The 14,723-nt window shown below is 53.2% G+C and overlaps 7 protein-coding genes and 1 non-coding gene across 8 annotated transcripts; 7 read left to right on the top strand and 1 right to left on the bottom strand.

Annotated features, from left to right (window-relative positions):
* Positions 1-164: 164 nt before the first annotated feature.
* GNI_161010 (citrate synthase) lies at positions 165-971 on the top strand (the record flags this gene model as incomplete). The annotated part of the gene is made up of 1 exon (XM_011134740.1): positions 165-971. The coding sequence occupies one exon, from the start codon at positions 165-167 to the stop codon at positions 969-971; it is 807 nt and encodes a 268-aa protein (XP_011133042.1).
* A 1,302-nt stretch (positions 972-2,273) lies between these two features.
* Positions 2,274-2,900, top strand: GNI_161000 (NUDIX domain protein; the record flags this gene model as incomplete). Its single annotated transcript, XM_011134739.1, has 1 exon — positions 2,274-2,900. One exon carries the CDS (start codon positions 2,274-2,276, stop codon positions 2,898-2,900), a length of 627 nt encoding a protein of 208 aa, XP_011133041.1.
* A 327-nt stretch (positions 2,901-3,227) lies between these two features.
* GNI_160990 (kinesin motor domain protein) lies at positions 3,228-6,770 on the top strand (the record flags this gene model as incomplete). The annotated part of the gene is made up of 1 exon (XM_011134738.1): positions 3,228-6,770. One exon carries the CDS (start codon positions 3,228-3,230, stop codon positions 6,768-6,770), a length of 3,543 nt encoding a protein of 1,180 aa, XP_011133040.1.
* Positions 6,771-7,050: 280 nt separating this feature from the next.
* On the top strand, positions 7,051-7,477 carry GNI_160980 (anticodon-binding domain protein; the record flags this gene model as incomplete). The annotated part of the gene is made up of 2 exons (XM_011134737.1): positions 7,051-7,226; positions 7,300-7,477. 2 exons carry the CDS (start codon positions 7,051-7,053, stop codon positions 7,475-7,477), a joined length of 354 nt encoding a protein of 117 aa, XP_011133039.1.
* Positions 7,478-7,508: 31 nt separating this feature from the next.
* On the top strand, positions 7,509-9,844 carry GNI_160970 (hypothetical protein; the record flags this gene model as incomplete). Its single annotated transcript, XM_011134736.1, has 2 exons — positions 7,509-7,601; positions 7,751-9,844. 2 exons carry the CDS (start codon positions 7,509-7,511, stop codon positions 9,842-9,844), a joined length of 2,187 nt encoding a protein of 728 aa, XP_011133038.1.
* Positions 9,845-9,904: 60 nt separating this feature from the next.
* GNI_160960 lies at positions 9,905-9,976 on the top strand. Its single transcript has one exon. It is a non-coding gene; the product is annotated as a tRNA-Pro (tRNA).
* A 42-nt stretch (positions 9,977-10,018) lies between these two features.
* Positions 10,019-12,716, top strand: GNI_160950 (DNA polymerase; the record flags this gene model as incomplete). The annotated part of the gene is made up of 3 exons (XM_011134735.1): positions 10,019-10,166; positions 10,282-11,529; positions 11,689-12,716. 3 exons carry the CDS (start codon positions 10,019-10,021, stop codon positions 12,714-12,716), a joined length of 2,424 nt encoding a protein of 807 aa, XP_011133037.1.
* A 227-nt stretch (positions 12,717-12,943) lies between these two features.
* On the bottom strand, positions 12,944-14,437 carry GNI_160940 (ADP-ribosylglycohydrolase; the record flags this gene model as incomplete). Its single annotated transcript, XM_011134734.1, has 1 exon — positions 12,944-14,437. The coding sequence occupies one exon, from the start codon at positions 14,435-14,437 to the stop codon at positions 12,944-12,946; it is 1,494 nt and encodes a 497-aa protein (XP_011133036.1).
* Positions 14,438-14,723: the final 286 nt, after the last annotated feature.

Here is a 14,723-nt window from a genome sequence, read left to right as displayed (position 1 = left end):
TGCCCCACCACCCCCGTTGCTTTTAGTTGCAAGAATTGCCGGCTATTGTCGGTTACGTATACCGCCGAGCGACGGCCCCGGATAAGACACATGGGTACCTGGAGGAGGTGAACCGGATCAATGCCGACCCGGCGTTGGATTGGGTGGGTCGGTTGGCGGCGTGCATGGGACTGGAGGGCACGGATGCGATCGAGGCATTACGTTTGTTCGTGTTGTGTCATGCGGATCATGAAGGCGGTAATGTGAGTGCACACGTTTCGCACGCAGTGAGCAGTGCACACAGTGACGTGTTCTACGCCGTCGTCGCCAGTCTCTGCGGCCTCGCCGGACCTCTGCACGGTCTTGCTAACCAACAGGCTCTCAGCTGGCAAAAAAATGCACTACGCCAAGTCGGGCATGATGCCCAGAAACTTAGAGACTATGCGCACGCACAACTCGCCGCCGGAAAGAAGATTCCCGGGTTCGGCCATGCAGTTCTGCGCGTCACCGACCCCAGGTACACCCTCTTCCGCGAATGGGGCGAACAAACGCTCCACAAGGCGGAAAGCTCGGCAAAACGCAAGGCGGAAACCTCGGTGAAACGCAATCCGAAGCAACCAAGGAGAGAGCCACCGAGCGATAGCCCAGTGCAGGCGCCCAGTAGAAGTGGGAGTGGAGAAGAGATATCTCCAGAGGCTCTGGTACGGTTCAACCACCTGTGTGCGGATGTCATTACGGAGGTGATGAAGGAGTACCCAAAAATCCAGTCACCGTACCCCAACGTGGACATGGGCAGCGGCACCGTGCTGACCGCTGTAGGAATCATTGAGCCCACGATCTACACGGTCCTCTTTGGCCTGAGTCGCTGCCTCGGGGTCATCGCATCTGGCGTTTGGAGCCGCATGCTTAAACTACCCATCGAACGACCAAAGTCAGTCACACTGGAAACGCTCAACAATCTGGTCAAGCAAGCCCCAGGTAACAACCAATAGTCCAGTACCACTGCAGTGTGTCGTGTGCACCCATAGTTTGCACCTGCTGCGTGTTTTGGTGCACACGGTTCGGGCAACAATGCAGGCAGCTGTTTTTAACGTGCTCAATGACATCTGCATGACGGAGGAAGAGATTGCCGGCATCGGCTCAGTTATGGAGGTCCTGGCAGCCACTTATCCCAACAAAACCGTAAGCAAAAAAAATCCCGCTCAACGTTCCCAAGCAAACGATTCCAAGCACACTATCCGAGACGCACGCGACCCGATAAAGTTGAGGCCAGCCCGGCCAAAACAGGTAAGTAAGGGATACAGGTAAGTAAGGGATACAGGTAAGTAAGGGATACAGGTAAGTTAGGGATACAGGTAAGTCAGGGATACAGGTAAGTAAGAGATACAGGTAAGTAAGAGAATGAAAGAGAGAAGGCAAGAGATGTGGGTGCAAACTTGATGCAGCATGTTAAATCAAACTCTACTGCCAATTTGAAGCACCGCGTTTTTCTCGCCACGCTTCGACGCTTCTATAGGACAACAAAGTTTGCAAGGCAAACCCCATAGGAGCAACGTACGTGGCTTGTTATCAGACAGAGGTTTTCTACGCCTCACGCATCTCCTCAAAGGTATCGGAGCCCAATGCTTGTCATCACGATTAACCGTGTGTGTGTGTGGGTGGGTGTGCCCAGTCTGATGTTGGTGTCCGGGCGGAATCACGGATAGAGGATTATCGTTGAGACAGAGCGGTATGGATGAGAAATGAATGTTGTCCAGTCAAGTGCGTGTCTAGACATCGCGCGAGAACAGATGGCTTCCCTGCACAGACTGTGTCGATGTCGCACACCGGAATCCCTCGCGAATCCAACAGGGGCAGACACGGAGGTTGTAGAGGCTGCTGATTCAGGAGTTGTACAGGAAGGATCAAAGTGGCAGCCGCACAGGTTCCGGCTCACCAGAATATTCCAGACTTGCTTTAGCCGCCATATGACTCAGCTCGGCGTACGTACAACGCCAGCAGAGAGGAATGAAACGGCGTGCGAGTGTACCACATTCAATGGTAGTGATCGACTTTCTACCAGTAGTCGACTCCTTAGTAGTCGACTCCTTAGTAGTAGTACTCGTCGGCTGCTTCGAAGCACTAGTTGTTTTGAGGCTTCTGGTTATTCATCCTGAGAGATAAATTAGTGGTGGTGATAATTTTAATTTAAATCCAAAAAAAACTTAGGGGGGGGGGGTTCCGGCCCGTTGTGTCCCCGAGCTGTGCTGGGAGAATTCATTGGGATTCTGCCAGAGTAATTAATAGAGCCGAAAATGAGGCTATGGTCAATATTGGTCGTTATTGTGTGTTTGATGGTGTTGGATGTTTCCGCGGCTCGCAATTCTGTGTTGCCTCGCACAAAGAAAGAAGCGCAAAGAGCGTTTGTGGTTCTCTTGGTTCAAAGTAAGGGTGTGCTATTAATGGTTGCGGATAAGAAGAGTAAGGGATTACATTATCAGTTACCAGGGGGTCGAGTTGATGAGGCAGACTTCAAACAGCTGGGTATCAAACCTGACGCACGGACCCTCGTTGAAGAAGACATGATTAAGGTAGCTCGAATAGCGGCAGCGCGCGAGATATTTGAAGAAACCGGGTTCACTTTGGAACCGGAAAAGCTACAGTATATATCGGCGATTTCTGAGAAAATTGCCACCAATAGAAAGCGGAACGGCTACATGAGAGGCACTCAACTACCCAGCAAGCTCTATTTCACAGCCGAGATCCCGTACGAACAATTCCTACGACAGTCAGTCGTCCTAAGTTCCGAACATATCGGTTACGTGCTTGAACCCAACTACAGAAAGGTGCCCGACATGATCAAAGACCACTCAGGCGGTGACAATGCAGACGCGTTCAAAATGCTGCTAAGAGAGACCGGCGATAAAATCGTCTTCCAGTGACGTGGCTTTAGTTGCTCTGGGCTTTAGTTGCTCTGGGCTTTAGTTACTCTGGGCTTTAGTTGCTCTGGGCTTTAGTTACTCTGGGCTTTAGTGGCTCTGGGCTTTAGTTACGCTGGGCTTTAGTTAACGATGTTTTTGACCGTTTTTTAACCACCAAGCGATTCACTAAGCGATTCACTAAGCGACTGCTTCACCTGTTGCACCTGTTCACTACCTCGTGACCTGTTTAGCTGGCGAGCATCTGGCCAGTGAGGCGTCGAACGTTTCTGGTCGGTGTTAAACAGCATATTACCTTTAGAACGGTATCTGGTGTTCTCGAAGGTGCTTATGCAGTCGCAGAAGACTTGTTATGAGCAGCAGAAGATCCCACATGAGGATGTCCATGTCAAGGTTGTGGTTCGCTGTCGCCCGTGCGCGGAGGCGAGTGAGGTGTTGGAGTTGCGTCCAGCGCAAAAGGAGATTTGTGTTTTCGATGTGCACAAGGGGCCTCAGGAGCACCGTTACATTTCGAACAGGAATCGTGCGTCAACAGCTGATGACCATAGCCGTAGTGTGAGTAACCATGGGTTAAGTATTCATGGGTTGAGACAGCAGCCTACGGAGGCCAAGAGCTACGTATTTGACGGGGTGTGCGGACCTGATACGACGCAAGAGGAGTTATTCGAAGCGCATATTGTGCCGTTGGTAGAAGAAGTACTACAAGGTTTTAATTGCACCATCTTCGCTTATGGTCAGACGGGTACAGGCAAGACGTACACTATGGAAGGGGATTGGAATCGAGATTTAGGTAGCGAACCGAGTACCCCGAACCTGGGCGAGAATGTGCCTACTCCCAACACTATAAGGGCGGGACGAACGCCTCTAAAAACGCCGTCTAAGATGTGTGTTGGAAGTGGAATTCCCACACCGCCACTAGGTGGATACAATGGCAACATCCAATTGCCAAAGGGTGTAGGTATGATACCTAGATCAGTAGCATTGATTTTCAAGAGGTTGAACAAGATGAACTGCGAGTCAAGCTTGAAAGTAAGTTTTCTCGAAATATACAACGAAGATTTAGTGGACTTACTCCAGATGGGCGACAAACTGCCCCTCCGAATATACGACAACACTCTGGTGACTCGAGGACTTGCTGTTAAGAACCTAACAGAGATCCCTGTCAGTTCGTTACCGGAAGTTTACAAAGTACTTTCTCATGCTACGAAGAAACGCAAGACAGCGGAAACATCACTGAATCGGCAGAGCTCCAGGTCCCACTCTATCTTTGCAATCACTATCACAATCAAGGAGATTTCCACGGATGGTGAAGATGTAATTCGCATCGGCAAACTCAACTTGGTCGACTTGGCAGGCAGCGAAAATATTCAACGTAGCGGTACAGATAGCAATACTCTCAGAACCAAGGAAGCCGGGATCATCAACCAGTCACTTGTAGCTCTCGGTCGAGTCATCAACGCCCTCATCACACCCAGCTCCTATGTTCCGTACAGAGATAGCAAACTCACTCGATTACTCCAAGATAGCCTAGGAGGAAGGACAAAGACATGCATTATCGCCACCATCTCTTCCTCCATTCATAACTTCGACGAGACGTTAAGCACATTAGACTACGCCCATAGAGCTAAACATATAAAGAATACTCCGCAGGTCAACCAGCGAATGAGCCAAAAATTCCTCATGAAGGAACTGCATGCTGAACTTGATAAGCTCAAAAGGGAATTGCAAATTGCAAGGGAACGGAGCGGCGAGGTACATCTCACCAACGAGACCTATAAAGAGATAGAGTTACAATTATACGAATTTCATGAATTACAAAAGACCTCAAATAATATGAAAATCAAATTAGAACAAGAATTAACCGCGAGTAACAATAAACTTAATGAATATAAACTTGAATCCGAGCAATACTTTCAGGAATTGCGAGAATTAAATGATGATTATAACAACCTGCGCAATGAATTAAACAAAATTAACCAGGATTATTATCTGGAAACACGCGTGTCTGAAAAATTATGGGGGTTAGCAACATCACTGAAGAATAAGGAATCATACTTTGAGCAACATTTTCTGGCAATAGGCTCGTATCTTCTTTCGTTCATACAGCACTATGAGCGGCTCTTGGATCACGCTCTGGAATTTCAGCATAAAAACACGAATGTTAATAACCAACTGATTAACGAGAATGATAGTTATTTAACTACGTATTTAGAGATAATTGACAGGATTAAGACAATTATTAAGGGTGACTTGGAGAAGTCGATGAGATATGTGAAGAATATAATTGTGGCATTGGAGAAGAGTCAAAATCTGGCTTTAGAGTTATTTGAGAATTTAACGACGCAGTGCCAGAATATGACAGGGTTCTGTGAGGCCGCTTTCAGGAAGACGCATCAGCTTTACGCCGAAAAATTTACGGAGACATTGGCTGTGATAAAGAATGAGTTTGGGACGAAGCTGATTGTTGGATTGTATAAGTTGATAGAGAAGAGCGAGGACGTGAGGAGCTATATCACGAAGACAGAGGCGACTTGGAACCAATCATCTTCAAGTTCAATAAAAATGATAGAGGACATTGGACGGGAAAGCGGCGAGTACTGTAGAAATGTACAAGCGTGGTATAGGAAGGTGTATAAAGACGGATCTGCAGGGGATGGATCACATGCTACAGGTTCAATCCGAGCTGGTTCTCCTTCTTGGCAAGGTGGCAAGTCCGAGATGGACATTAACAAGAGGCCTTGTGTAGTTGAGTCATTGAAGACGAACTTGAAAGAATTTAACGGGACGTTGATGGACTCCGTGAAACTCCGGTTGGCTGGACAAGAGGCTCTTTTGAATGAGCAAATCCGAATGATAGTTAGCAGTCAGGCAAAGTTTGGACGGGATTTGATGGACCGGTTATCCTCTGTGCTGGAGAAAGAGCAGGATCGCATCCTAAAGGAGGTTGCTGGATTGGAGAGGTGGTCAGAGGGAGTGATGCGCGAATTTGTCTCGCGCTCAGAAAACAGTGCCGGACGTATGTCGCCGCTTGTGGCAGGTGTGAGAGACAGTGTGCAAGGGTTCCAGCGGCAGCGTAAGCAGGACCTTGATTTCTTTAACGAGTTCTCGGCCACGACCTTCTCTAACGCTAAAGAGATTGGGAAAGATTGGCAAAGTCTATGCAACAGACTGGATGACGACGAGTTACCAAAGACTCTCGCACAAGAGCTGGAGACGACAATTGGCACCCTGGTTGCTGTGCGGGACAAGACAGACAACCTCATCAGGGAAAATGCAGGCTTGCAGCAACGAACAATGGAAGGACTGTTTAGCAGCGTCGATCGACTCGCCAATTTCCAAAGCGGATGCATCCACGGTTGGCCAGCAACATCAGAGGAGCAGGAGTCAACGGAACGGGGGTCAAGGAGGGACGCAGGATCAGGGAGGAACGCTGAGTCACGGAGGGAGGCGAGGGAGCAGGAAGCGAGTGTGGAACAGCCCAAGGAGTATATCCAGAGGGATGATGTTCCGAACGGTCAATGCGATGAGGACGCCGGCATGAATCTGGAAGAGGAGGGAACTGAGATAGCGAAGCAAGTGGATGACGATGGAGGCGGTCAGTTGCACTCGCTGGATCAATTGGCGTTGAGGTTGCGAGAGACGCTAGGTGTAGAGCGACTGTCGGCGCTCAAGTCTTTGATCGACTTCCAGTTGGAGTTCCGAGAAGGGATTGTGAACGAGTTCCAGGACAAGATTGGCGAGGCGCAGAACGTGGCTACACAGTGCAAAACGAATGTGCTGAACGGCTGCCCTACAGAGGCGGTCTTCTCCCTGGAGTTTTACCGTGAACAAGAAGAGGAATCCGTTGCCACGACCAAGTCTTTTTTTATATAACCCCTCATGACTACAGTTTCAATTGGATGTAAGGCCACGACCAGGGCGGGCACCACCAGGGCGGGCGCGACCAGGGCGGGTCCGCAGCACAGCGTAAGGTGGGTGGGCATGGCATGCTTGTTTAGCTGTTGTGGAGGGGGCATTTACGAAGGGGTTGCCGCATGTGAAGGGACCAGTCCTGTCTTACGAGACGTCCACGCCATTCACTCCTGGCGGGGTAACTATTATCCGTAACGAGGCATGCCCGAGACCGGGCGAAGTTTTGTTGTTGGCGAATGACATGCTGAACAGTGTTCGTATTACGCCTCCAGCGGCCGACGCAGAGGTATCAGACCTAAGCGAGTGCGCATTGGACGAGGCCTTTAAACGCGAAGCCGACAACATCAACACACTCGTCCCCATGGGAACGGGAGTGTCTGTGATGGCTCAGTCTCTCTTCGATAATTTCTATAAACAGTACGACCATACCCGCCCGCCTCGCTGCTTTATTGATCCCCCCTTCCCACCACGGTAACAGACTGCCACTCAGACTCCCCAAGGATACGAGGTGGTACAATGATGGCAGCGGACAAGACATAATCGTGCTCGGAGTCCGAGTACGGTATCCCTATAACAGTGACTGCTGCGAACCTTTAGATCAACTGGGCCACAAGAGTCTCCGCAGAATCCGGGACATGGTCTCCAACTTCGCCCCCAAGAAACCGTAGGCCGAGAAATAGCCTCCTTTTTTCCTTCTTTATGGCTACCTCCTCATCTAAATACGAGAATGAACTAAAAAGGCTCAAAGCCACGTCGCTGTCGGAGCAACTCGGGGAGGACTTTGGAGAAATTGTATACGACGCCCATCATAGCCCCCCCTCTCAGCTTCACCAGAACTACTTGACACGCGATTTGCACACACACGGAATCGTGGGTGGACACTCACTCTCGTGGAGCACACACACTGCTTGACGCACAGCAACTGTGCTACGGACACGTAGAGTGTAGTTAGAGAAGTGGATGATGACGAGTTGGACAGGTTAAAGAAGCACCGGAGCGTTCGAGATTTCATCGTAGGAGAAAGCGACATCTGCGAAGAGGACGAAGATGACTTCATTATCGAACCATCTTACGTCTTTCAGGAGGAGGAGGAGGAGGGACGAGGTGAAGGACGCCGCGACCCAGCGCGAGAAGATTCAGGGCCCAGGAGCCGTCGCCAGAGAGACGAGAGGAAGCGGAAGAAGCCGCCGGTTTCAACAAGTCTCAGTTCCCAGATTGGTTCGCAGGCGAAAAGACATAAGAACACGAATGTCTTGGACTTGTTGAAAATGAACACGGCGGTGGCCATTGACGAGAACGCTTTGACCGCGGCCGTCCAGCAAGCCTTAGTATCGAACAACGATTGGAAATCTAAGTTCAAAGAACTCAAAAGTAAACAGAAGAAGAGCACCGACTTTAAGGGCGTTATCAATCCACTGAACGGCATGTCTCTGGTCGCACCTTCTCATGACGCATCGCCTTCTATCGACATTCAGGAACAGCTTGGTCCAGAACAGGTTGCTCCGGAGCAGCTTGTTGCGGAACAGCGCCCTGGTTCAAAGCTAATCGGCGACAAACCTTGGAGTGAAACAGATGCGCCTACCAAACCTGTAGATGGACCAACGGCAGACGAGTCTACTGACATGGATCGGGTAACTGTGGATGGGGCTCCTGTGGGTGGGACTACTGGGGGTGCCGCTTCCGAGACGGACTCTTCCAGGTTCGAGGTGGGAGTCACGCAGGTCGTGGAGTCGCCACGGCCGGTTCTCAATAAGGCAAGGCAAGGGGAGCCTGATGCTGCTTTGTTAGGGAGTCTGTCCTCTGCTGAGCTGTCGTCGTTGATGGTGCCGGAGGCAGAGGAGGCCCCGGCAGCCGCGCCAGGTGCAGCGACGTCGGAGGTGGTGGAGCGCGGCAGCGGAGCATCTGTGGCGTCGTTCATGCACTCGTCTTGCCCCCTAAAGTGTGTGCACGGGCGAGGTGCGGAAGCCGAACGTGTTGCGGAGCCTGGCGTCTTGCTATATTGGTACGACGTCCGGGAGTTGTCTTCACGGGGTACGGTGTGCCTGTACGGAAGGGTGCAGAGTCCCAGCAGCTTGAGCGCCACTGTTTCCGTACATGTCTCCAATGTGCGCAAAACCGTCTTTCTGCACCCGACAGGCCAGAATGACCGGGCTCACCAAGAAGACCAGACTCATAAGGATGGGGAGGCTGGACGACAAGAGTACGGAGCTCGTCGGTTGGCGGAAGTCCAGGACCGATTCGTGGCTTTGGTACAGGACTACGAGCTGTGGAAGTACGACGTGAAGGTGGTACCAGTGTGGAAGAAGTTGGTCCTGCACGAGCGGTCGGATTTGCTCGACGAAAATCTCTGGTTCGAGTTGAGTTTCAGCTTTGCCTTTCCGGGAAAACTGAAGGAAACGGACCTGGGACTAGGCGGAGCTGTGGACGTGGTCGTAGACCCCTCAGCGGCAGACAAGAACGCAGGCTACGATGAGGCCGTTGTGGACAGCTTTCTATTGAGCAACGCACTCGAGGGTCCTGGATGGCTGTATCTCACGAATTTGGATGAGTCCTGGATGAGTACACCAAAGACTACCATTTACCGTCCGATTACTAACACTGGCGTCCCCAATTTAAGTATAGTTTGCTTGGCAGTACGCGTCATAAAGAACCCCGGGACGGGCGAAGTCGCCCACGCCGTTGTCAGTGCCATCATGAACAACCGATTATTTGCACTCGGGCGCACTGACCATAATATACATCAGAACCACCAACGTTCGTACGCGGCCCTATACAGCTCCGACCGCAAAATTCTCTCTCTGTTCCGAAACAGGCTGTCTAAAACTACCGCGACTCTCAGGGAATGGTTTGACAACATTTGCATGTGGGTCAAAGACCACAACCCGGATATCGTGGCCGGACACGGCCTTACAATGAATACTCTACCCATACTGTACCAAGTTGCGCTGCAGACCAAAAGTTCCTACTGGAATTGCCGGGACAGAATACCCATAAATCAGTTGCAACGACCTTCTCAAGTAAGCATACGTCGTTAGGCGCGTCTCAGCTAGCCTGCAATTCTATTCTTGTGGGGGCTAGAGAGAATCTTGTCGGCCGGCTGTTTGGTCTAGTGGTATGATTCTTCCTTAGGGTGGAAGAAGTCCTGGGTTCGATTCCCAGAACAGCCCGTTGTATTTTAGTTGTTTCCGGGTCGGCTTATTTGCGACACGATGAAGCTCGGAGAAGAGGCGGTACCTGGAGAAACTGATTACGCCATGCAACCTTTCGTCGAGAGCGTGTTCGGAGGTCAATCTGCCGAGCATGCTTTGGCTGCAAAGATGCCGACAGATCTCGAAATGTTTCAAATGTTCCAAATGAGTAATCATGAGCAACTGGCGGGAGCAAATGGCAAAAGCGGCACGTAGCAAGGGTGTCACCACCGTGGGGTAAGGGTGGTACGTAGCAAGGGTGGGTATAAATAGGTGTTGCTTAGAGAGTCAGGAGTTGGACGGCAAGGAAGCGGTGGACGCGCTAAATCTAAAGGGTCGTTACGGCGCCAGTTATTGGAGTGCGTGTTTGGACTTGTGTTTGCGAGAGCCGTTATTAACCTACGCGTTGGTGTTCAAATTGGCAGTGTTGCCTTTGACTCATGAATTGGCAAACATCAGCGGTTGTCCGTGGAACCGGTCATTAAGTTGCCAGCGGGCACGTCGCAACGAGTACGTGTTGATGCATTACATGACGCGGCACGGCTACGTCTATGGCACCTACAGCGGGGAGGCCTTGTCCACCTACGCAGGTGGCCTGGTGTTGGATCCAGTCAAAGGTTTGCATCAGAATTACATCCTGTATCTGGACTACGCCTCGCTATATCCTTCGGTTATACAGGAATTCAACGTAGATTTTACAACCGTAGGCCGAAAGTCGAATTCGAAATCGAATTCGGAATTGACGTTGGAGACTGAATCGAAGGAAGTGGATCTGGTGGACTATTCGAAGGAGTACGAGAAGGGGATCTTGCCGTCGATTTTAGAAGACTTGGTTCAGAAGAGGCGTGCAATAAAGGCCCGATTGCGCCAGGTTCCGTCTGAGCAGTCGCAGTTGTTGGATGTTCGGCAGCGTGCTATCAAATTAATCGCAAACAGCATTTATGGTTCGCTTGGGTTCCGTCAGTTCCGATTTTACTCGCCCCTCATAGCTGCCACGACCACGGCTTGGGGCCGGCGCGTGCTGAGTAGGACCAAGGAGAAACTCGAAAGTTCCTTCGGTTGCACGGTTGTGTATGGCGATACGGACTCACTCATGATTGACTCGGGTATTTATGACGAAGGCGCCTCACTGGCCAACTGCCAGCAAGCTCTAAATAAGGCTACAGAGTTCACCAAGGAGATCAACAAGACCCATTCCAAACTCGAACTGGAAGTCGAATGTGTGTTCAAAAAAATGCTCCTGCTCAATAAAAAAAAATATGCGGCACTCAAAGTCGATTTCGCACATACCGGAGCGCCCACCAAGGGCGGCACTGGCACGGGCGGCACTGGCGTGGGCGTTGGAGGCAAGTGGACCACGTCGTTGGTGGTGAAAGGCGTGGATATTGTGCGCAGAGATTGGTGCGAGTTAACGCGCAAGATCGGTTATCAGATCCTCGACATTGTGCTCTGCCAAAATCTGGATCCGGAGCAGATGCCGGACAAGCTGTACAATTTATTGCAGCGCTATGCAAAAGACCAGGTGCAGCTCGGTCTGGCCCAGGGACCGGACACAGGGAGTCTGGACACAGGGAGACCGGACACAGGGAGACCGGACACAGGGAGTCTGGACACAGGGAGACCGGACACAGGGAGTCTGGACACAGGGAGACCGGACACAGGGAGACCGGACACAGGGAGACCGGACATAGGGGGAATGGACACGGGGGGACGGGATACAGGGGGTCTGGGCGACTTTGTGATCCACAAGTCGGTGACCAAGGCGTTGAGCAAGTACCCGGCAAACCATAACCAGCCCCATGTGACGGTGGCGTTGCGTTTGAAGGCCGAAGGCGTTTCGGTGGAGCCCAAGACGGTGATTCCGTACGTGGTGACGGCGGGCGACGAGGCACTGGCTGCAAGGGCGTATCACCCGAGGGAGGTGCACAGACTCGGCCGGAAGGTGGACTGGCACTACTACAAGGCGAGCCAGATCTTCCCGCCCGTGGAACGGCTACTGCGGCACATTCCGCAAGTGGACCTTGGGAAAATCGCCGCCATGTTTCAACTTCATCGAACGCATCTAGACCGAGGGGCGGAGGCAGGCGACGAAGAGGAAGGCCCGGACCTCTCATCCTTCGCGCCCTCGAGGGCCGGCAACCGACTTGAGCTACTGAAGGAGTGGAGCCGCGGTGCCGTGGCCAGCGGTTCCGGAAAACGCTCCTGGGTCGTGACCGACGTCCCTTGTCTGCAATGTCAGACCAGTCTTGGTCAGACCAGTCTTGGTCAGACCAGTCTCTTGACTTGTGGCAAGTGTGGGCACACGCACCCGGCCGAGTACGAATTGCGGCACCTGGAAAGCGAGTTCTGGTCGCTGCGGCGCGAACTGAACCGTTTCCAGGTATTCTGCAGACAGTGTGAGAGTGTGCAACCGCTCACCCTCTACTGCCGCGGTTGCGACTCCGCACAACTGGAACTGCACATCGACGAAGGCACCTACGCGCATGCGACCGTCGTACTACGCAGGCGACTCGACGAACTCACACACTTGATACTTACGGAAAAAGAAACGGACAACGAGGACGCAGACCCGAGCCTGCGTACACGGAACAAACGACTGCAACACGACATTGCGGCCTTCCGCAACCAACTTCAAGTCAGCCACGTGCGCCCATGCTGTCTGCGGGAGGTGGCGGCTCTGCTCACCTCCTCCTCACATCGACGGTCGCTGTTCCTCTGACCGGGACTAAGAAGAGTCAGCCGAGGAGGGACCCTTAGAGGACGCCCCAAACTGCTTTCAAATTTGAACCACAGCCCGATAGCGCTGTGCAGCACCTGGCAACCCCCAAAGGTCCACCAGAACGGGCGGATTGGGACGCCCAGAATTTGTGCGTGTGTGGCCAGCGTCGTCAAGACCCTTTTTGCTGGGTGAGTTGTTGGGGATTGTTCTAGTGGTCCGTGTGCGGGTTAGGCTGCCGTGGGCTGCGGGTTGGGTTTTCGTGGTTTCTTCCCCGCCGGCTCCGCTCTTCCGGCAGGCCCCGTCTCTCCGGCCGGATCTGCCTTCTCTTTCGGCTCTATCTTCCCTGTTGGCTCCGCCCTTCCAGTTGGTTCTTTCCTCTGATTTTCGTCTTCGAGTGCCGCGTGTAGTAGGTCTTGAGCGTAGAGGTAGAATTCGGTATGGAATTGAAGGGCGTGTACCCACTCGTAGGGGATGCTGGGTTCGCCGTAATGGGCGCCGGCGATTTGACCATAGACTGCGCCGATTGTGTCAGAGTCGCCGCCAAGATTGACTGCGAGAAGGGCACCTTCTGCGAAGGAGTCGGAGTGGGCGAAGGCCCAGAGGGCGGCTTCGAGTGTGTGGACGACGTATCCACTCGTCTGCAGCTCGTGGACCGCCTTGTCGCGAAAACTTCCACGAGCCACCGCCAGAATCCTCGGCGCCAAGTTGTTTCCAGGACGACTCCAAAAAAACTCGGAGGGAAAGATCGAGAGCAACTGCTCCTTCGGACAACCCCTCAAACAACCCCACAACAATGCGGCCAGATATCGCGCACCATCCACCGCCTCCCGCGCCCGGTGCGTCGTCTTGCTCGATGCCGCCGCCGCCACCACCACGCGATCCAACTCGGCGACTAGCGCACTGTGTGAGTCGGTTGTGAGTGAGTCGGTTGTGAGTGAGTCGGTCGTGAGTGAGTCGGTCGTGAGTGAGTCGGTGGTGTCACGGTCCCGATAGAGCCAGCCGCGTGGTTGGGCGAAGAAGAGCGATACGGGAGCGAGGCGCATGATGCTGCCGTTTCCTGCAGCGGAGGGTGCGTCAGGTCCGCAGTCGTAGGGGTTGAGTGTGACAGCGAAGCGTTGGAGGGCGGCGCGGACGGTGCGTCCTACGCCCCAGGCGCGTCCGGCGGTGGTGAAATGGCCGAGTTGGAACCAGTCAAGGAAGTGTTCGAGAACGTCGCGTGGGTCAAGTCCATGTGTTTTGAGTAAGCTGTGGGCCAAACACAGTGCCATGCTCGTGTCGTCCGTCCACTCCCCACGCCGCGTTTGATTTCGACCGCGGCCGTTCATACCCGTAATCGTAACTGGCTGCGATCGGAACTCGTTTGGTGCACCTAACGCATCACCCACAGCCAACCCCAAGAAGCATCCAACGTACCGAGCCATCCATTGCCCGTATCGCCCACGGTCCAAACGCCCTGGCAGACCCGGCTGGTTCTGACCCGGACCCTCAAGCACGGTCCTCAGGCCGGCCGGCGCCGCCGCCTCCAACAGTGCCAGGTTTGCCTCCACGCCTGGCTTAGTGACACCGGTCTCAGAGCCCCCAGTCTTGGTCAGCTGGAGCTGGGTCTGGGTGGGGTCAGTCGGGTGGCGCGGGACCTGATTCTGAGCTTGACGCCGGCGCAGCTTCAAATAGTCCTGCAGCCAGACGGGCGGGCCGCCTAGCGAGTCTCTGCCCAGGGCCATTGTGCGGTGCCGATGAGATTTTGTTCGCCGAAATGAAAAGAGCCCTCAGCCGCTGGGACGACGCCTCCGCGAAGGCCGCAACCCCGACGCCCGTGACGCCGGTACTCGCGGAGGAGGAACGCAAGCGGCTGGAACGCGCGGAAAAGTTCAAACGTCTGAAGCAACGGCGACTCAACAAAGACGAGACACCCAAGACCGGCGTCAGTAGGACCGGCCCAGCGACCGCCGCCAAGCGGACAGGCCCAGCGGCCAGCACCGCAGCTGCCCCCGGCGCCGCCGTCCCAGG

The sequence above is a fragment of the Gregarina niphandrodes genome (genome assembly GCF_000223845.1).
Source record: "Gregarina niphandrodes unplaced genomic scaffold scaffold00049, whole genome shotgun sequence".
Classification (NCBI taxonomy): Eukaryota; Apicomplexa; class Conoidasida; order Eugregarinorida; family Gregarinidae; genus Gregarina; species Gregarina niphandrodes.
Note: the sequence above shows the minus strand (reverse complement) of the source record. Positions and strands in the feature narration are given on the sequence as shown.